Source organism: Sciurus vulgaris (genome assembly GCF_902686455.1).
Source record: "Sciurus vulgaris genome assembly, chromosome: 1".
NCBI classification, from domain to species: Eukaryota; Metazoa; Chordata; class Mammalia; order Rodentia; family Sciuridae; genus Sciurus; species Sciurus vulgaris.
In genome coordinates, this window is record NC_136461.1 from 111,519,762 (window position 1) to 111,539,595 (window position 19,834).

At 43.5% G+C, this 19,834-nt stretch overlaps 2 protein-coding genes across 4 annotated transcripts in view; both read left to right on the top strand.

Moving 5' to 3' along the window:
• The window catches only part of VPS45 (vacuolar protein sorting 45 homolog), a 58,498-nt gene extending 54,373 nt beyond the window's left edge, over nucleotides 1-4,125 (top strand). For all 3 annotated transcript variants that reach the window (XM_079107376.1, XM_079107375.1, XM_079107377.1), the window contains one exon: nucleotides 3,491-4,125. In XM_079107376.1, the coding sequence (XP_078963502.1) occupies nucleotides 3,491-3,578 (88 nt within the window). In that variant the 3' untranslated portion in view covers nucleotides 3,579-4,125. The remainder of the gene's footprint in view (nucleotides 1-3,490) is intronic.
• Nucleotides 4,126-8,319: 4,194 nt separating this feature from the next.
• PLEKHO1 (pleckstrin homology domain containing O1) lies at nucleotides 8,320-16,463 on the top strand. The gene is given in 7 exon segments (XM_079153225.1): nucleotides 8,320-8,696; nucleotides 9,350-9,496; nucleotides 13,146-13,286; nucleotides 13,982-14,086; nucleotides 14,435-14,506; nucleotides 14,508-14,537; nucleotides 15,641-16,463. Coding segments are annotated over 7 exon segments (1,230 nt in total). The 5' UTR covers nucleotides 8,320-8,666; the 3' UTR covers nucleotides 16,346-16,463.
• Nucleotides 16,464-19,834: the final 3,371 nt, after the last annotated feature.

The following is a 19,834-nucleotide window of genomic DNA, read 5'->3' on the forward strand; positions in this document are numbered from 1 at the left end:
TGTTTAAAGCTATTAAAAATTCCTTCCTATTCTTCTCCCTCACCAACTCCCATACTCAAACATCTCCAAGTGTTTAGCTTAATTAGAAGCTAATACCTTGGGGTTTTCTCATTTTTATGAAAGTCTTTTTCTACTTTCCTGTTGCCTATGAGATCCCCCCACCTTTTTTTTTTTTAACCAATACCATTCTTCATATTTTAGGTTCCCTAAGTTGTCTTTGTTACAAAAAACTCCTGTGTAATTTTTTAATTGAAATTTATTTTTCAATGATACCTAAAAACATAAAAATACATATTTATGAGGTATATGACCTTTCAATACATGTATACATTGTATGATGATTAAATCAGGATAAACATCTGTCTTCTCAAGTTTTTCTTATTTCTTTATGGTAGAAACATTTAAAATCCTTTATTCTAGCTTTTTAACATATACAGTACATTATTGTTATCTATAATCACTCTCTTATGCAATAGCACACTCAAACTCCTTAATCCTATCTAACTATAACTTAGTATACACTGATCAACCTTTCCCCTTTCTTCCCTCTCCCATCACTTATAATTTTTATCTATGGATTATAGTGAAAAAGGAGTATATATTTTAAGTATAGATACATACACATATGTTGTTTGTTATATTATATAGCCTAGTTCAGGGATATAATTAGCTGAATTACTTTAGTAATTACAATTTTTAATTCTGTAAGTGTTGGTCTCTAATCCTATACCAGAGACTTTAACAGTGAAGACACTTGTTTATTGATGTGTGACTTAAGACTGTTTGAGGATGACTTTTTAAAATCAGGGGTGGAGGATTCTGCTTTTTTTCCCACCCACCTTCCTCTATCCATAGTCAGGAAAGCACACTTGATGACAGTACAAACCAAGAAGAGTAGTAGTGTTAACTCACTGGGTTAGTGAGTCTTTGGTGCTCTGTTTATACCATGTCTCATGTTGAGCTGTGATTCTGTATGTGTCTCTGACTGAGAGCCCCTTAAGATAAGAATCATAACAGGTGTTCATTCATACTCCTAGTTCAATGTCTGTTCACAATGGATGCTCAGTAAATATTCATTAAATTGAATTAAACTGAATTGAATTGGATTAAAGCACCACAGGAGATGGGGATTTTTGAGTTTGCTTTTTAAGTGAGATTGGTTTAAAACAAATCTAGAAAGAAAAATCATCCTTTTTGTTTTGTTTTTGCTTTTAAACATAGACTAAATTTAGGGTTACAGCTACCAATATGTTCACTGCCCATAATTTTTTAAGCATTCTGTGCAATGACTCACCAAAGTCCCCAAATAGATTTTTCTAAGTCACAATGGCCGTAAGAAGCAAAATTAGATTTGGAAAATATAGTGTTTTCCTTTTGCAGTCAGGAATGTAGGGTCTTGTTGATATACAGAGGAGGATCTTTAAGTATAATTTTAGCAAAGTTATTTTTTCCTTTGTAGCAGTGTTGGAAATGAAGCAAAGATCACCTGATAAATTCCTGTAGAGCTTCCCAGCACATTTGTTTCATTGTTACTAGAAGTCACTAATCAAAGACTTGTTATGTTCTCTTTCAAAAAAAGCAGCACTACCTCATTCCCTAACACTTGTTTTCTGACCTCCAAGTGTTCTCAGTTCAACTGGCTAATAGACCAGGCCACACAGAGTTGCCTTGCCTATATTTCAGTAGAGGAGTAAATGAACTTAACTTACTCCTTTCCCTGTACCTAATTTTTTTTTTTTTTTTTTTTTTTTTTTTTTTTTTGCAAAGGAGTTTGGAATTTAAATCCTTCAAGCCCAGAATCTTCCAAGTCTAGAGCTATAAAATGATAATAATAAGTAAGGTTCCTGGTCATTCTTCCAACACTTTGTCTTCTGTAGATCTGTCTCCTAAGAAAGTCCTGAGCATACTTACAAATACCAGCCAAATAACCCCTGTGTTATAGAGAAGGTTCTCTTGCCAGTGGGTTGCTATTTTAATTAATTCGTTTATTCAGCCTACCTTTATTGGGTACCTTTGCTAAGCCCTGGAGAAACAAGCTGAGTAAAATTTATTCCCATCCTGAGGAGTTCATGGTCTATTTTGGCAACAAGAATATATACAGTACCAAGTTAATAATATATTGCTAAAATAGCACTGGGACTAAGTGATAATAGTGGTAGAAGTGGTAGTTCAGCATGGAGGGGTCTGGGAAGGCTTTGCAGAAAAAATGATTTTTGATTCTTAGCCTTAAAGATAAAAAAGATTTTAGCAAAGAGAGAAGGGGACAACCTGACATCTCAGATATAGAGCATAGTTAGAGCAAAAGCACGAAGGTGTGAAAGCTTGTGCTATGTTTAGGGAAGAGTGAGTGCTGTTGGGCATGGATGGTACAGGCCATCTTGTGGGACATTGACCTAGACAAGTGAGAGGCAGCCTTACATCATGCTGAAGGGCATGGTCTCTAGACCATGGGTCTGAATCCCAGCTAAGCCACTCACTCGCTGTTGTGACCTTAACAGGTTACTTACCTCTCTATAACTTTGTTTCTTCATTTTCTAAAATAAGGATAATAGGAGCAGCTATTTCATAGGGCTGCATGCATATATATGCACATATACGTGGATAAAACAATTCTTAGAACAAAATAAATACAACATATTATCAGGCTACAGTAAATGTAAATTCTAGTTATTATCAGGCTACAGTATGAAGGATTTTGAACTTGATATACATTTTTCTGTAAGTAAAAAGTTTTTAAAGAAGAGGTGAGTATGCAATAGGATATAATCTGTACTGTAGAAAAGTTACTCTGGTGCCTCTTTGTAGTAGATTGGATAAGGAAGAAACTTAAGGCACAATATAAGTTCTGAGGCAATTTCAAGACTATAGATAGAAAATGCTGATGTAATATGATCCCAAGTTAATATAGGAGCCTTGCCCCTTAAAATTCTGGGTTCCTATCTAGAAATTTCAAACTTAAAATCTCTTTTGTTTTTCTTTCTTTTTTTCTTTTTTTTTAGTACCAGGGACTAAACCCAGGGTTACTTTACCACTGAGCCACATCCCCACATATTCACTTTGAAACAGGGTCTCATCAAGTTGCCTTGAACTTAAAACTTCCTGCCTCTGATTCCTGAGTCACTGGGATCATGGGCATATACCACCTCACTCGGCAAAATGTTAATCTTAACAGACCTTACAAATTCAATCTAAAAAAGACAATGAGGACCCTGGGGAAGAACACAAAGGGGCTTTCCTTCTAGTCTGGATGTGTTAAGGCTCAAATGATAACTTGTATTTTATAACCAAATATCAGACCTGTACTTTTTTTTTCCTCAGTGGCAATATTTTTTTTCAGACCTGTACTTTTGCATACTATTCATATCTATGTAGTTCAATGTCATGAGCAAGAGATTCTTTTTTTTTTTTTTTTTTTTTTTTTAACAAAGGAGATTCTGTTTTTGTTGAGACTTTCTTTTTTCCTTTAAGTAACCTCAAGTCTTTTTGTTAGTTTCCTAGAGGAAGTTCTGGCTTCTGGACTGCACAGCCGAAGCAAGGACAGCTCTCAAGTTCCTTCCAGGTCAGCAAGCAGGAGATGAGATGATGGAGAGCAAAGAGAATAGCACAGCTTCCCCTCTGGCCTCCAGTACAGGCCTTCCCTACTGACCAGAGGGAAGGAGAGGGGTCTTGTGCTTGTTGTTAGAATTCATCTCCTGGTAGCCTGCGATTCCTGAACTGCTGGCACAAACACCAAGACTCCCAGTGATGCACTGGGAACAAGTCTGAACCTTCCCAACCCACTTTTCTTGTGGTTTCTTTATCAAGTAAATGTATTCTTTGTGTATTTGATAGTACAATCACTCCAGTTTGTGATGGGTTTTCTTGGGATCTTACTTGGGAAAAGTGTTGTCAGAGCCAAGAGGGGTTTAAAAACTAATCATGTAATATACATACCACCTTCCTCAATTTCCTCTCCCCTTGAACCTTTTTTCTTTCTATTAACCACATTCCTGCACAACTCAGTTCTGAGAACTCATCATGTTTCTCTGAAGAGCCATCCAAAAATTGTTTGTCCGTACCTTGGAATTTTCTGTGGCACTAAGAAACCATGTATGACCACAATAAAAAATTCATTTTGTGAAAAGATATGAGTGATTTGATTTTATTTCTTTGGGGTTCCTTTGTGGAAACTTATAAGGTGAGGCTTGAGATGACTTTACATCAAACATAATGCAGGCATTGCCTCTACCTAAAGTATACCAAAGCAATGATTAATCTTTTTAAAAAATTTTTAGTTGTCAATGGACCTTTATTTTTATATGCAGTGCTGAGGATCAAACCCAGTGCCTCACACATGCTAGGCAAGTGCTCTACCACTGAGCTACAAGCCCAGCCCCAATTTGCCTCTCTTGAAAGCAGTAGAAAGTGATGACATCAATGATGCCAGGAAATTAAGGCACTCTCAAATCATCATAGCAAAAACACCACAGTATAATCCCTCCTTTAGGCTTTTGTGGCTCAGTTTCCTTATCTATTTAATGGGAGTAATAACAGTATCTTCCTCATAGGATTTTTAAGGATTAAATGAGATAATACATATAAAGTGCTTAGAACATTGTTCGCACATAATTAACCATTTGCTAATTTGACTAATAATGATAAATAAAATTGATTCCTTTCTCTAAGTGGGGGAATACAGAATTACTGTGTAAAATAACTGGATTCCTGTCAATGCTTCCAATGCAGGGAAACAAACAGGGAAAAGCTGAAAGATATGTCCATCTCACTTTTCTCCACTCCTCTCAGCTCTCAGCTGTTGTTTCTTTACATTCACCCATGTAAAGCCATAAGGATTCTAGTCACATTACAGCTAAGATCAAAGTCTTTTTTAATAATTTTTTAATTCTTCATTTGTTGTAAGTTTTTGAGACACTTTGCACTTGGGGAGGCAGTATGTTAAATGCAGCGTTTTACAAGTTACATAGTCTTGGGGAAAAAAAATGGAAAGTTTCATCCTCCTTCAAACAATTACCTGTGCTTCCCTTCCTCTTGGCAAAATAAATTTTTGGAATAAAAAGAAAAAAACCCAAACTTCTTATATCATTCTCTTCATTATTTGCTTGCTTCCATTGTGCCTTTTCAACTAGCAATATCTAGAAATCTAAAAAATGAACACTACACACAGGGTTTTTTTTTTTATAACACTGTCAAAAAAATTGGCATTTCTTTCCTAACAATGACTCATTTTTATATATGATTTACAGAGCTGATTCCATTATTACTTAATTTTCCCTTTTAAAAACATCATTTTAATTAAACTTTTAATAACCCTCTCCCCCCATAGATTGAAACACCCTAGTGAAAACCTGTGTCCCATTTACAAAAGCCAAAGATATTTGTTTTTAAACAACTATTTGGATAACAGTTTTGCTCAGTAAATTTGCAGGCAGCAATTCACAAGTTTTTACCTCTGGTAGTCTTCTTTTTCCCATAAGTACAGTTACTTATAAAATATTCAACTGAAAAATTACTGGCAGTGATATCTTAAGTATGGACATAATTAGGGAGGTAACCCCATCATAAGTCCTCCCAGTATCTCATCTTCACCAAAGAGAAAAATTGGCTTGAGAGCTTGAGAGTTATTTTTGTCATTTGTGTATATGGTAGCATCAAGCTCACTAAGGAGACAGTGCTATAAAAATGTGTAAAGAAACCCAAGAGTGCTTATTCCAACTTCTCACTTAAGCTTTTGGAAAACAGTCCCCCATAGATCTAAAATCAGATGCTATGAGTTCACTTGGTAAGAAAGAAATTAGCTTTAAGAACAGATTTGCAGGGACAGTGGTGGAGCACTTGCCTAGCATATGTAAGGCACTGGGTTCGATCCTCAGCACCACATAAAAATAAGTAAAATAAAGTTAGATATAAAAAAAAAAAAAACAGGTTGGAGTAAGAGTATGGCATGTGGAAAGAGGGGTGACTGGCATGACAAAGAGAAAATGTGAGGGAAGGTAGGGGCAGGATGATAGGATGAAACAGTACAATGGTTCAGGTTAGTGAGAGGGAGAAAGAGAGCCAGCCAGAGATTTATGTAACATCTTAAGGAGCAGACAGGCAGAGAAGGTTTTGCAGCCCACATGCATCTGCTCTAGAATCTGAAAATTACTTTGGAGGGTTACTTTTTATGGGTCCCTCTGCCTGATGTTTCACAAAGCTGTAGCTCCGATCTGATGCAGTACACAAGGAGCCCCATACCTTGCCTTTAGAAGAGACTCAGGTATTGACTAAAAGAACTGTAAAGGGCGGAAGATGGGTCAAGTCATTAAATCTTTCTTTCCCATAAGCCAGAATCTACTTGAACTTTATTTTTTTCCCCAATTCTGGAGATCAAACCCAGGGCCTTGTGCATGCTAGGCAAGTATTCTATCACTGAGCTACACCCTCAACCCCTACTTAAAATATTAATCCAAACCACTCCAATCTGCCTGGCCAGTAAGCCCTCAAAAAATCATACAGGTTGATTTCTTCACCACTGTCCTCATATTGGTACATTTTGCTCTTATATGAAGATATCCAGGATTTTCTCATTCTTTTTTCACCACTTTTTAAGCAGGGTAGGAAATAGATAGTAGGAAGTGGAGAGGATGGTTTGAGAAATTGTGTGTGTGTGTGTGTGTGTGTGTAAAATCTGAATAGTTGACTGGAGTCAGAAAGCCTGGGTTCAAATCCATTTAGCCAGTAACTTGTGTAAATTTGGACAAGTCAGTAGATTCCCCATACCATATCTTAATTTCCCAAGTGGGCATATTAATACTTTTTCTATATGCCTCACAAGGTGGCACTAAAGATTTAAAGAAATGATGAGTATTTTGAAAGGATAAAGTTCTGTATTCGGCTAAAATAAATCAGTTCACTTGTATGTAAATGGAAAGAGATTGAGAAGAATATTACTGGGTTAAGAGGAAAGGGGGGTCTGTGAACAGAGAGGGCATCCCCCTTTAATTTGACAAGATACCTGAAAAATACAAAACATCCTCAGCCCCTCAATCTATAAATTTAGTCAACCTTTTATCTTGAGACATCTCCAGAAAAAGAATTTTGCTTTTTTCCTGCCCTTCCATGCCAGAGACTCTTAATTCATTTTGTGGTTATTGTGTGCCTACCATATGTTAGGCAACGGGTTTATTAGCTTATTATTGTCTCATGATTAGCCCTAGAGAAGAAAATTTCTATCTTCGAAGGACTTTCACTGGTCATCTCATATATTCCTTTTTCCTTGTTGATGGAAATGGCTGTTCATCCCTCACCGTTTAATATGTAGAGAAACAGAGGCTTAAAGAAATTCAGTGACTTGCTGAAAGACCATAGAGTCGTGATGAAACCAGTAGTCAAACGTGAGTTTCCCTACTGCCCTTTTCCCGTTGTACATGTGTACTGAAAGACATGAAGTTATTAAGATGTGTCCTGTAGGCTCTGAGGCAGATCTGGGTAGGAGGGTTCAGCTGAGGTTCCCCTAGTCAGAGCATCCTCTGGGCACTGATCCCTTCCCTTCACTGGACTCGTGTGTAGACAGGATCTGATGTTTACAAAGCAGGACAACAGGGATACCCAGGAAGTTTAAGCCTCACCTGGAGCTTATATTTAAAGCCCTCTGGTATAATGGATCATGGCCTTGGAAACAGAGTTCTCTTGCCAGCACTTATGCAGGCTGCGTCTGCAAATCCTCAGTCTTTCTGAGTCTCACTTGTCTCCCTGTGAAATGGAGATCATAAGATCCACCTTCTATTTGGAGTTATTCAGCGGCTCAAATAAGGCCTGAGGCTTTGTAAACTGGAAGAGAGGTGTATTAATAGGAACTTCTCTCCCACTCCATCCCAACACAATACCCTTGGAAGCATAAAACTTTTCCCCAACATCTGACCTGCCCAGGTCACTCTCTACTACCCAGAAAGAGAGAATTTCCGATGCTAGTTCTTGGTGACGCGCCCTGCAGGCTCACGCTCTTGTTTTTGTTTTGGGTTTGAGAGGGAGATGATCTCGATCTTGGTTATCTCCAGTCTTCCCAAATCCGTGTGTCTCTGTTATCCACTCGGCCCGCTCGGAAGGGTGTCTCCGCAGGTCGGGCGGTCTGTCCTTCTGGCTCCACCTCTCGCTGGACTGTCGGAGTCTGGGTCTCGGCGGGGTTCAGGTCTGTCTTCCTCACCCTCCGTGAGTCAGAAACAAAGGCAGGGGGGGCGGGGGGAGCGCACTCGCTGCGGCTCCGCGATTCGCCCTTTATTCTGAACTCGCAACGTCAGCGGGCCCGCGGATGGAGCTGCGGGGCGCGGGCTGGGCCGCCCACTGCGCGCCGGGCCAGGGGAGCTGCCGCGCTGGGCCAGGCGGGTGGGCGGCGGGGGCGCGCTTGGGGGCCCCGGCCGCGTGGGCTCCGGGATGGAGGGCGCCGAGGGGCGGGGAGCGGGCGTGCGTGTATGTGCGAGTGCGAGTGCGAGGGAGGCCGGCCTTTAGTGTAACCGGAGCTACAAAGAGGGGGAGAGTCCGGGAGAGGGAGGGAGGGAGCGAGGGCGGAGCAGCGGCGGCGCCGGGACATCTCCGCCACCCTCCCGCTGGGAAGGAGCCCCTCCAAGCGGCCTCGACCCCCTCGCGGGGCCGCCACTGGGCCCCACACCCCGCGCCCGCGCCCACCCGGAATGATGAAGAAGAACAATTCCACCAAGAGGGTGAGTGCGTCCGCCGACACCGTGACCGCACCTGACTTTGTGCTGCCAGGACCCTGGCCCCGTCGGGGCTGCGAGCTGCCGGGCTGGTTCCTGGGCGGCCTGCGCGAGCCCCCAGCCCCAACCCTGGCCGCGCCCGCGCTCCTCCCGGCCCGGCTGCTGGGTCCCCTCCGCCACGGCCCGGTGCGCCCGGCCCCGCGCCGAGCCGCCAGGGGGGCTTTTGTTTGTTTACTTGCGTTGGGGGGCCTTAACTTGGCTTAGTTTCTGCCCGACCCGCACCCTCCTCCCCTCCTGGGCGACAGGCAGCGGTTTGCATCTTGCTCTGCGGTGACGAGAAGACAATGAGAAATAAAATAAGATGCCGTTAGTCCCCACGCTGCAAGGAGAGGCAGGGGGAGGGGGGAGGGGGCCTGGGTAGAGATCCGAGAGCCATCACTCGGCTTGACTTGGCCGGGCCCTGGCCCCTTCCTCTCTCAGTTTCGGTTGTTTATTTGGGAGGGGGGAGGGGAGCGATGGAGAGTTGCTCGGAGCGAAAACCTTTGCAGAAGTGGGGAGCGGACCTTGGGCTTCCCGGCTCCAGTCTTCGGAGGCGCCTTAGGAGACTGAACGAGCCATAATCACCTAATGGTCTGGTTCTTATCTTGTCCCCCGGACAGGGACTTCAGGATGGAAATCATCAGTCTGCACCGCCAGAGAAGGTCGGCTGGGTTCGGAAATTCTGCGGGAAAGGGATTTTCAGGGAGATTTGGAAAAACCGCTATGTGGTACTAAAAGGGGACCAGCTCTACATCTCTGAGAAGGAGGTAGGTGCCCTTTACCTCTAACTTAACCCTGTTTTCTAGTATTCCCCACTTTGTGCCCACAGGGTCTCCAAGAAAAATCAGTGGTCACATTAGTCTGTACCCAATCTTATTCTGCAGAGAAAGGTCACCCTTTAGTGAGAAGATCTGAGTAAGAATCAGAAGTTCAGTTTGCTCCTTATAAATGTTTTTTCTTTGCAATTACCTCTCTGACAGCAGCGACAGTCGCCTCGTAACAGGTCCCATAGTTCTAAGTGTCCCTTGCTGTGCTTCCTACCCTATGCTGCCTCCCAAAATATGGGATATTTTCCCCCTTTGCTCTTGTTGCTGAAACACGATGTTCAGCTTTTCCCTGTTCTGTCCCACTACCCTAACCCAGCTAGGCTTCTTTTTCCTATCTGCAGTAGGGTTAACAGTAGCACAGCCACCCTGAATCATAGAAAATACACAACCCAGGGTTGGTGTCTTGTGACCTCAGGTAGTGTATCTGTGAATGCCAGATAGTTATGTTTGTAGAAGTCAGTGTCCCTAACCAATATGCTTTCTGTGCCCCACTGCTCCAGTTAAAAAAAGAGGGGGCAATTAGCTCATGTTCTGCCCCCTTCCTGCCTACCCCTATTTATATCAGAGGGAAGAAAAATGGAATTATGAGTTCCTTTATGTCTCTGCATGGTTTTGGCTGTGTAGTTAAACATGAAAACCATAGACCACATTTGGTCAGAACCTGCATCCAAATCATTAAATCCCAGCTCTTCTCCCTTTTGTCCCTAATGCTTGGGATGGATAACATGGTGTAATATTGAGTAACTAAAATTGCTATTCTGTGACTATGTCGATGTAGACTGTCCTGTACTCCCCTTAGGATGCCTTACCCCAGGCTAGCTGGGAAGCCCTCCTTGAGTCTAACCTCTTCTGCTTTTGGCAGTAGGCACTCTTATTCAGTAGATTATATTTAGGTAAATAAATCCTTTTATGGTATTGAAACAGACGCATGTGCAGCCCAAGAGAATGTACTCATCTGGAAACAGTATCTACTGAGGCAACTAGGGAAGAACAAAGCCATGCCAGGGCTGAAAAGATCCCTCTTTGGGATGTCTGAACCTAGCTACTCACTCTAAGTTGGGAACTTGCTGGTGGAGAGTCTTAGGAGTGAGGTAAAGGGAAGACTTTGACAGGAGGATTTATTTTTAAGGGTCACCTCTGCCAATCACAAATCCTACAGAAAGTTTTTTACACAGTTTTCTGACTTTCCAGTTTGAAAAGAAAGAGGGAGAAAGAGTCAAAGTGTGTCTCCTGTCTTTCCCCAACTTGATAATGGCAGGAAACTCCAGTGAGCAATCGAGAGAACTTCCTACACGTCAAAGGAGAAACTAGAGAACAGTGAAAGGGTAGAAGAACAAGACATTTTTTTTTTTTTCATGTTTATTTATCCAAACAGTAGAGCCTGTGGGTGAAAGAACTTTATTGAGCCTTGTGTGTGGAGGAAGGGATACAAAGCCAGAGAAAGGATGCAATGACCTCTGCATGGTGTCCTATGAGTCAGGAGCATCTGATTAGTCCTGAGGCCAACTGCCCCCCATTGGGAAGGGCACAGCAAAAGAGGGAACAGCATATTGATGTTACTTTTCTTCAAAGCCAGTTTGCATGCTACCATGGGCCTTTGTTAAATGTGAAACTGACCAAAGACTCCCAAGTTTTATTCTGTCCACTTCTCAAAAGCTCCAGAACCAACAGATTGAAGATTTAAACAAAAATAAAAAAGCATAGCATATTTGTAATTTGTTTTATAAATTCCTAACCTTTATCTATAAATTTATTAGAAAAATTCCTAACCCTTTTCCCCAGCATTTACATCAGTTTTATAATTTCCACTTAGAAAGGCAAGGTCTCCAACAATTACTTCCATCATAGAATTCTGTCTGTGTTGTTGTGAATCATTTTCTTCATTCTCAAAGGGTGCCCTTTCTCAGGGCTGGGGCATCTTCTGAGCTAGACCTTAGGGAAACCTCATGGTAGAGGAAGTCAGGTTCTAGACAACTTTTAGCAAGCATGTGAAAAATTCCTTCCTATGGGCAATGGATGAAAAATCAGAGGAAAGGAAATGTTAATTTGGAAGATGAGTAATTATAAATGAGACTTTGAGAATTAGCTAGGGGGAGGGAACAGAAAACAGTGGAGAACAAGGCTCCCAGGAGTGTCCTTCTTTTCTGGGCATTAGAATATGCTTGTCCTACTGCTTGTCTCACCTCCTCTCCTACCCCTCCCCTACCAGTGGCTAACCTCTGTCAACATCTCCTGCTCCCAGAGCTCCTTATCAGCCAATGACCAAGCCAGAACTCCCTGCCCTTCCCTCTCCCTAAGGAAAACAGAACAAGTTACTCTCTTCCCCTGGCTACATATACACACCCAGCACTTTCCTCTCCAAGGTTTCTGGCCTCTACTGATAGTCTGACTCTGGGGAGAGGGGGAAGGGGAGGGATAATGCGTCATCCTGCATCCTGGCCCTGTGTTTCTGGGAATTGTTCTTAGATGCCCCTGCCAACACCTTGTCTCACCTCCACCCATAATCCTTCAAGGCTTCTGGTCACTTCTCAGCCCAAAGCCAGGGATGGCTGGGAAGGAGAGAGCCCTAGAGGAGCCAAGCCTTGCCCAAACAAAGAGAGATAGACTAAGGAGCCCTCACTCACCTGAAGGGAGCTATGTGACTATCATCAACCCCCTGGGTCCAGCAGCAATTTAGAAAGATGGGTAGATACTAGATGGGATGGGGAACAGAAGAGAGACGCTCTACCCAGCTTCAAAGTTGATAATAACCAGGAGTATAGATGAGGTCACTGCCACGTACTCCCACAATTCTTACGTCGGAGTTTGGGAAGTGGGGGCTCTTTTGTGAAACAGTTCCAGTCAGGAAGGGTAAATGTCTTCCAAGGAAGACCTGAGGCTGCCTTTTTTTTTTTTTTTTTTTTTTTTTAAACAAGTTTACTTAATTTTAACAAAACAAGTGCTGGTGGTTTTTACTTTTCATCCCAGGAAATATGACCAACTAATTCCTGAGGTGTTTCTAACTGAGCAGAAGAGGGTAGACAGACTGCTCAGGCTGAATAAGTCTCTTTAGAGTAGCATATATTAGAGGTGGAAACAGGATGGGGGCAAGAAAGCTACCATCGAGAGACCATAGGCAGCCCTTCATTCCCTCCAGATATCCTGATCCTGGGTCCGTCTTGATCTCCTTCCTCTGAACCTTTGAGGGCTACGCAGGTCTTCCTTACTTGGAAATGATAATACTGACCTATTAACCATGTCCCTTTAAGGACTTGAGCCTTTTCTGAACTTGGGCACTGTGTCCTTGTGTCCTTCAAGAGTAGAGTGGGTTCATGGGTAAAGAGAGGCTCTGGAAATGGTAGCCTGACTAAGGAGAGTAGGGTTAGTGGTTTAAAGAGAAATCTGCCTGAGGACTTAGAACTTGGAGACTGTACCAGTCTGGAACCTGTGATGTAGGGTCTCTATATGGCATGGATAGGATGGACCTTCCTGTCCCATTGTCCTTTCCTCCCCTCAGGCATTGTTGGGTTCCCAAGACTTATCTAAACTAACTTTGGGGGAGAGGCTAAGTAATTTTATCCTTCTCACCACATCCACAAATCTCCCCTAGGTAAAAGATGAGAAAAATATTCAAGAGGTGTTTGACCTGAGTGACTATGAGAAGTGTGAAGAGCTCCGGAAATCCAAGAGCAGGAGCAAGAAAAATCATAGCAAGTTTACTCTCGCCCACTCCAAACAGCCCGGCAACACAGTAGGTATCTCCTGCCACCCTGGACACTAGGGTACTGATGGGGTTGGAAGGGGCAGAAGAGAATACCTTCCCCCTTCAGATTCTCCTTTCTGAGCAGTCTTGGCTCAGAGGCCCTGAGTTACTCTCCTGCTGGCTTTTATTTTTTAACCAGAGAATATTGTGGCCATTTTCTTCCCTCCAGGCCTTTAAACTGTTCAGCCACAAAAATCCTTTGTCTATATCCCTAGCAGCCTCCCCTTTGCTCTCTCCCCCACTCTAACACACACATACCTGCATACACACTTATATGTCTTGGGAGAAAAATCACTGGTCTCTGTGCCCTGCTAGGTGATTGAGGTTCTGAATCTGATTCCTCTCATCTAAGGAAACCCAGGGAAGCCATTTCTGTCACCGTCTACTTCCTCAGACATATAAAGATCTCAAATATCTGTCTTTCAAATCTCCTTTATTTATTTCCAGTGCCACGTACCCTTCTTAGCTCCTCTTTGGTCATTTCTAAAACAACATTCGAGCTATGCCATTTTGCAGGAGTAGAAGCTGGGTTTCTTTGAGTTATGGATGACTCTGGAAACAGAATCTCTCTCCTTCCAGGAGCTGGGTCTAAGAGAATGAGATTATGATTTCTTATTTCTTCGCTGTCAAGGTGAGGCGCCAACTCTAACACCCAGGCTGAAATAAGACTCTTCCCCTCACAGGCACCCAACCTGATCTTCCTGGCAGTGAGTCCAGAAGAAAAGGAGTCGTGGATCAATGCCCTCAACTCTGCTATCACCCGAGCCAAGAACCGCATCTTGGATGAGGTCAGGGGGCTCATTGTGGGGAGAAGGATGCTCAGAGAGAGGATTATTATTTGGGGGCCTCATTTATTTGCTCCCCCACTAGCCTTCTTCTTTCTCTCCCTTTTGAAATCCCTGTTGTCCTTCTACATTCTGAGTCTTTTCTGCCAACTCCTTCCCCCACATCATGATGCATGAGCCAGCCTTGGGGAACCCTTTCATATCCAGTAAATCCCCTTGCCTGTGACTTGCTCCAAAGTGGTTTATAGGGTGAGCTTATTTCCCAATCCAAGCATATTCAGGCCTTGGGGGATGTTGGGTTGGGACAGATAGTCCTGAAGAGGACCGATTACTCATGGTACTTTGCTTCAGGTCACTGTTGAAGAGGATAGCTATCTCGCCCACCCCACTCGAGACAGAGCAAAAATCCAACACTCCCGCCGCCCCCCCAACTCGGGGACACCTCATGGCTGTGGTATGTAAGCCTAAGAAAGTAAACATTGTCAAAAGACTGATTCTGTGTCAGTCTCAGATCGAACTATTTATTTATCAGAAATATATATTCAACATCTACCATGAGCTAAGACATCTCTGCTCTCAGTAATTTTATCGTCTTTTGGAGGAAATGAGATAGACTACCCAGGAAAGTAAAAAGTAGAGGAGTTGAATACCATGCAAGATGGCATAAACTGTATGGTGGGTATCTTGATGGGTAACAAGGTTAAAAACTACATGCATTCGGGGTAGGAAGGATCACAGCAAACCCCTGTGACATAACAAAGCAATGGTTTCTTTCATTCATCTGAGCTCTAAGTCTCTAGAGAGAGAAGCAGTCAGGTACAGTAGAAGGAACAAAGACTCTGGAGTCAGGCAGAACGTAACTTTTGCTGTTAATTGTGTGATTCCTTGGAACAGCATGTCTGTAAAATGGGACAGGACAGTCATACCTACCTTGAAGGGCTGCTAAAAGGGTGATTAAAACAACACATTTGTAAACTACATATGAAGTATTGAATATTACCACTTTTTAAAAGTTACAGTATTCTGGAAATAAGAACCAAGGTTTGGCTAGGCATGTGGTGTACACCTATAATCCCAGTGACTTGGGAGGCTAAGGCAGGAGGATTGCAAAGTCAAGACCAGCCTTAGCAATTTAACTAGACCCTGTTTCAAAAAAAAAATGTATACAGGTTGGCTGGGAGGGTAGCCTGGTGGCTGAGGTATGTGGCTCAGAGGATGCAGATAGAAAAGGATATTTACTGTGCCAAGCCCAGTGCTGTGCTTGGAGTCCACAGTACAGAGGAAGTAGACACTCCTCAGGAAGCCTGTAGCAAAGGGGAAAATATGGGAAACAAGCAGAAGAAATTAGGTCACGGAAAAATAAAAAGCTCAAATCACCATCAAAGGAATTAAGAAATTGCAAATAAAATAGAAGGGCTTAGTCTAGAGTGAAGAGGTCTCATTCAGAGAAGGCACAGTGAGAAGGAAAATGACAGCAGCTTCCATCTTTCAGTCTGTTATTGCTGAAATCTCTACTGATGACAGTTTACCCCCGTGATTCCCACCCCTTCTCCCCAGGCTTCGACCTCTACCTCAGACGGGATGCTGACCTTGGACCTGATCCAAGAGGAAGACCCTTCCCCTGAGGAGCCAACCTCTTGTGCCGAGAGCTTTCGGGTGGACCTGGACAAGTCTGTGGCCCAGCTCGCAGGCAGTCGGCGGAGAGCAGACTCTGACCGGATCCAGTCCTCCTCAGACCGGGCAAGCAGCTTCCCTCGACCTTGGGAAAAGCCAGACAAGGGGGCCACCTACACCCCCCAGGCACCCAAGAAGTTGACCCCCACAGAGAAAGGTCGATGTGCCTCCTTGGAGGAAATCCTGTCTCAGCGGGACGCTGCCCCAGCCCGTACCCTCCAACTTCGGGCTGAGGAATCCCCAGCCCCCAGCCCACCCCACCCGGGGCAGCTGTCCCGGATCCAGGACCTGGTGGCAAGGAAACTCGAGAAGACACAGGAGCTGCTGGCAGAAGTTCAGGGACTAGGAGATGGCAAACGAAAGGCCAAGGACCCCCCACGGTCTCCACCCGATTCTGAGTCTGAGCAGCTGCTGCTGGAGACAGAGCGGCTGCTAGGAGAGGCATCATCGAACTGGAGCCAGGCAAAGAGAGTGCTGCAGGAAGTCAGGGAGCTGAGGGACCTGTACAGACAGATGGACCTACAGACCCCCGACTCCCACCTCAAACAGACCACCCAGCACAGTCAATACCGGAAAAGCCTGATGTGAAGGACAGGAGCAAGGTCTGGAACTTGTGGGGGGCTTACAGATTCTTATCTCCAAGTGTTACAGGATAAAGTTTTTTATTTACCTCAAAAAAAAAAAAAAAAAACCACACACAATCAAACTCATTGCTCTTGCTGATGCCTGACCCCCTAAGCCTTTCTTTCCCTACTTAACTCCCCCTCATACTTGAGAAGGAGCCGATTCCTATAACAGTAATTATAACAGTAATAAGGAGCTTTCACCAGCACAGGGAAAGACATAGTCTGCTCATTTTACACATACCTCCCACCTGCCAGGCAGTGGGAAATTGTCAAGTACTTGCACAGGTTTCTAAGTTTAGAGGGAGCTGGGGAAGAGGAGAGTTTCTCATATGTCCCATTCCGGGTTTTCAATCTGAGGGTGAAATTTCAACTGCCCAACTTTAGTTCCAGGAATGTGGAGGATAGTGCCACCTGTCCATGCCATAGGAGAAGTGAAATTTACCCCAGCCCTGAGGAGGATATGTGGAATTAAAATCTCCCTGCCCAACACTGGCTTCTCCCCCAAAATGGTCTGTGGTTGGAATTGAACTGTGTTGGGCTGGGGCTGGGGCTCAGTGGTGGAGCATTTGCCACCATGCATGAGAAGCAGAGTTCAACCCCCAGTATCTTAAAAAAGAGAGATTGAGCTGCTAGGATCTCATATGTGAGGTGCTTTATCCATCTTTCATGCCCTTCCAAGCATGGATTCAAAGATACACCTTTGGATGATGGGCCTGGCTTGGTCATTTGACTAGGGAGTGACTAACATAGGGGAAATGGGGACAGCTGACCCCATGGAAGAACTGAACTAAGAATGAAACTGATTTGCAATTGTAGGCTGGGCAGAAAGAAGGGGAAAACCAAACCTGGGTCTAGGTTCCTCTTTCTGCCAAGTGAGGGTTTCCTGTAGTCACTCCCTGTCCTTCCTCAGGCTACTCCCACCACTAAGCAGACCAGCTTTAGGAAACATATCTGCTTCCACCACCATTGTGCCTGACTGCCTTGAGTGGCCATTCTTCCTTGCATGCTTATCTATGATTGGTCCCCTACAACTCATTTCATTTGCTGTTTTTCTCTGAAGTTTTTTTGTTTTTACAGTACTAGGGATTAAACCAGGAGTGCCAGTGCCGTACTACTGAGCTACATCCCCAGCCCTTATTTTTTATTTTGAGTCAGGGTCTTTCTAAATTGCCCAGGTTGGACTTGAACTTGCAATCTTCCTGCCTTAGCCTCCTGAGTCACTGGGGTTACAGATATGTACTACCACACCCAGCTCTCTAAAATTTCTCAGATCAGGTTTAGTAACAGTGCTAAGGTCTAGAAAAAATGTTGTGAAGGCAAAATATGAATGATTTTTGGAAAGAAGCAGAGAACCTCATGGACCAAGTAAATGAGGGATTAAAAAAATACATCCCTTGTGAACTTCTTGATCCTCTTCCCTAGGTCTGTTCTCACCCAAGAGCCAAGTCCTAAAGTTTCACTGGGGGAAAAGGGGGAGGAAATAGGGTAAACTGCATACAGATACTAGCCATGAGCCTGCTGGATGTTAGGAAGATTGGGTAGGAAGGAGAGAGGCAAATTCTTTGGGGAAAAAGAGACCCTTCGATTCCCATTCTTCTATTCTTGACATTGCCCCTACAACCACATTAGATGAGGGAATCTCTCCAAGTTAAACTGTCTCTAGGAAAAAGAGATTCTTGCTCTCTTTTTAGTTCCCTACCACTCACTGTCATGAATGTTTTCTATAGATGTAGCCTGTAGTTAATCTAGTCTCTTCTGGAGGAAAAAGTATTCTATTGGAGTCAGGGAAAGTGCACTTACTGTCGTTCCCAGCATCTCCTAGGAGGTGAGATTAGGGAACCTAGTTCTCAGGTTTCCTGTCCTCCAGATAGACTTTACTCTCCAAAACTCCAAACCTGGTCATCAGAGTCACCCATTGCCACAAATATTGAAAGTCTGAGTTAAATTTTTATTTTCTCCTTATGAGTCTCCATTTTTGTATTGTTTATCAGCATTTTTCTTTTTCCCTCTTCCTTATCACTCCCACATAATGAGGAAAAAGACAAAAGCAAGAATGACATAATGTGTCCCAACATGCCAATCATCTGTGGTTCCCAGGGGAACCAGAAAATGAAGGGAGACACTGGAGAGAGGAATGGCAGGTGAGGGGAAGCAAAAAAAGAAATGTCAGGGACCTTGGGAGACAAGAAGAACTGGGCATTGGGTCCTAGGATTTTCAGTCCCCAAATTTAGTGGCTTTCAGTTCTCCAGCAACCGCTAGGATATCCAAGATCACAAGATTGGGGGCATGAGCCTGGCTTTGAAACCAGACTGATCTGGATTCAAGTTCTCTGTCCCTTTTTGGGCAAGACACAAGTTTTCTGAGTGCCAATTTTCTCATCCGTAAACTGTAGAATTGTTAAATGGGTAAGGTGGATATATGAAAAATGCAGGTCAGTCAATAAATGGCTACTATGCCTGCTATTACCAGCGTGGCTCAGTGGGCACTAAACAGTAAGTTCACGTGGAGTTTACGGGGCCGAGCCCAGTTTGAGAGTTAATACACAAAGTTAATCATTTTCACTTAGTTTCAGTCCACACACTTGATCAGGCCACAAGCTGTGCTCATACCTCTTCAAAAGAAAGAGTGTGCCAGCTATAAAGAGGGAGAAAACACTATTCCTGGTCTTCAAGAATTTCAAAACTTAACACAAAGTCAGGCTTCCCAATAGAAAAACAAAGCATACCTTAGTGGTGGGCTACTAGCAAGAGTTCTGGTCTGGGGATTTGGCTCAGTTAGTACATTTGCTTACCACGTGGAAGGCCCTAGCAAAGTAAAGAAAATTTTGTAAACATAAACTATGTTTTGAGCTTAGGCACCATGACAGGATCTTCAAGCATTATTCTAATTTCCCCTCCACCCAGTGCCTCTCTTCCCTCCCTTCATTCCAAACCATTTTTCTGCAACATTTCCCTTACTTCCTCCTAATAACTGTGTTATTCAGTAAATGGGTGGACTGAGTGAAGAAGAGCTCCATGGCTACATGGGGCAACTTTCTTATTACACAGCTGCCAACAGGCATTTTTCAGGATGTTTGTATTTTTCCTGCCTTCGTCCCTCCCAGCAACTTTGCTATATGTTTTTTCTTAACACAATGAACTGGGAAGGGAAACACCTTTGGGTGGCCCCATGATGGGGAGAAGGGAAAATCCAGGAAGTAGAGTTGAAACATAGATAGATAAAGACAGGTAAAGAACCAAATGCTTAATTCACATTTCAGTGATATTTTCCTCAGCTCTTCCTGTTCCTCCCATGAATTGTGAGAGGTTGGGGGAGCTGATAAAGGCACAGTCCTGATCTTTCTCCATTAGGAAGAATTTCTGAGATGTTGGACAGGAAAGCTGATGAGTTAATTTCCACGAAATTTCCACAGCATAGCAGTAGGTTGTCTAGGGTGAAAAGAAAAGGAAA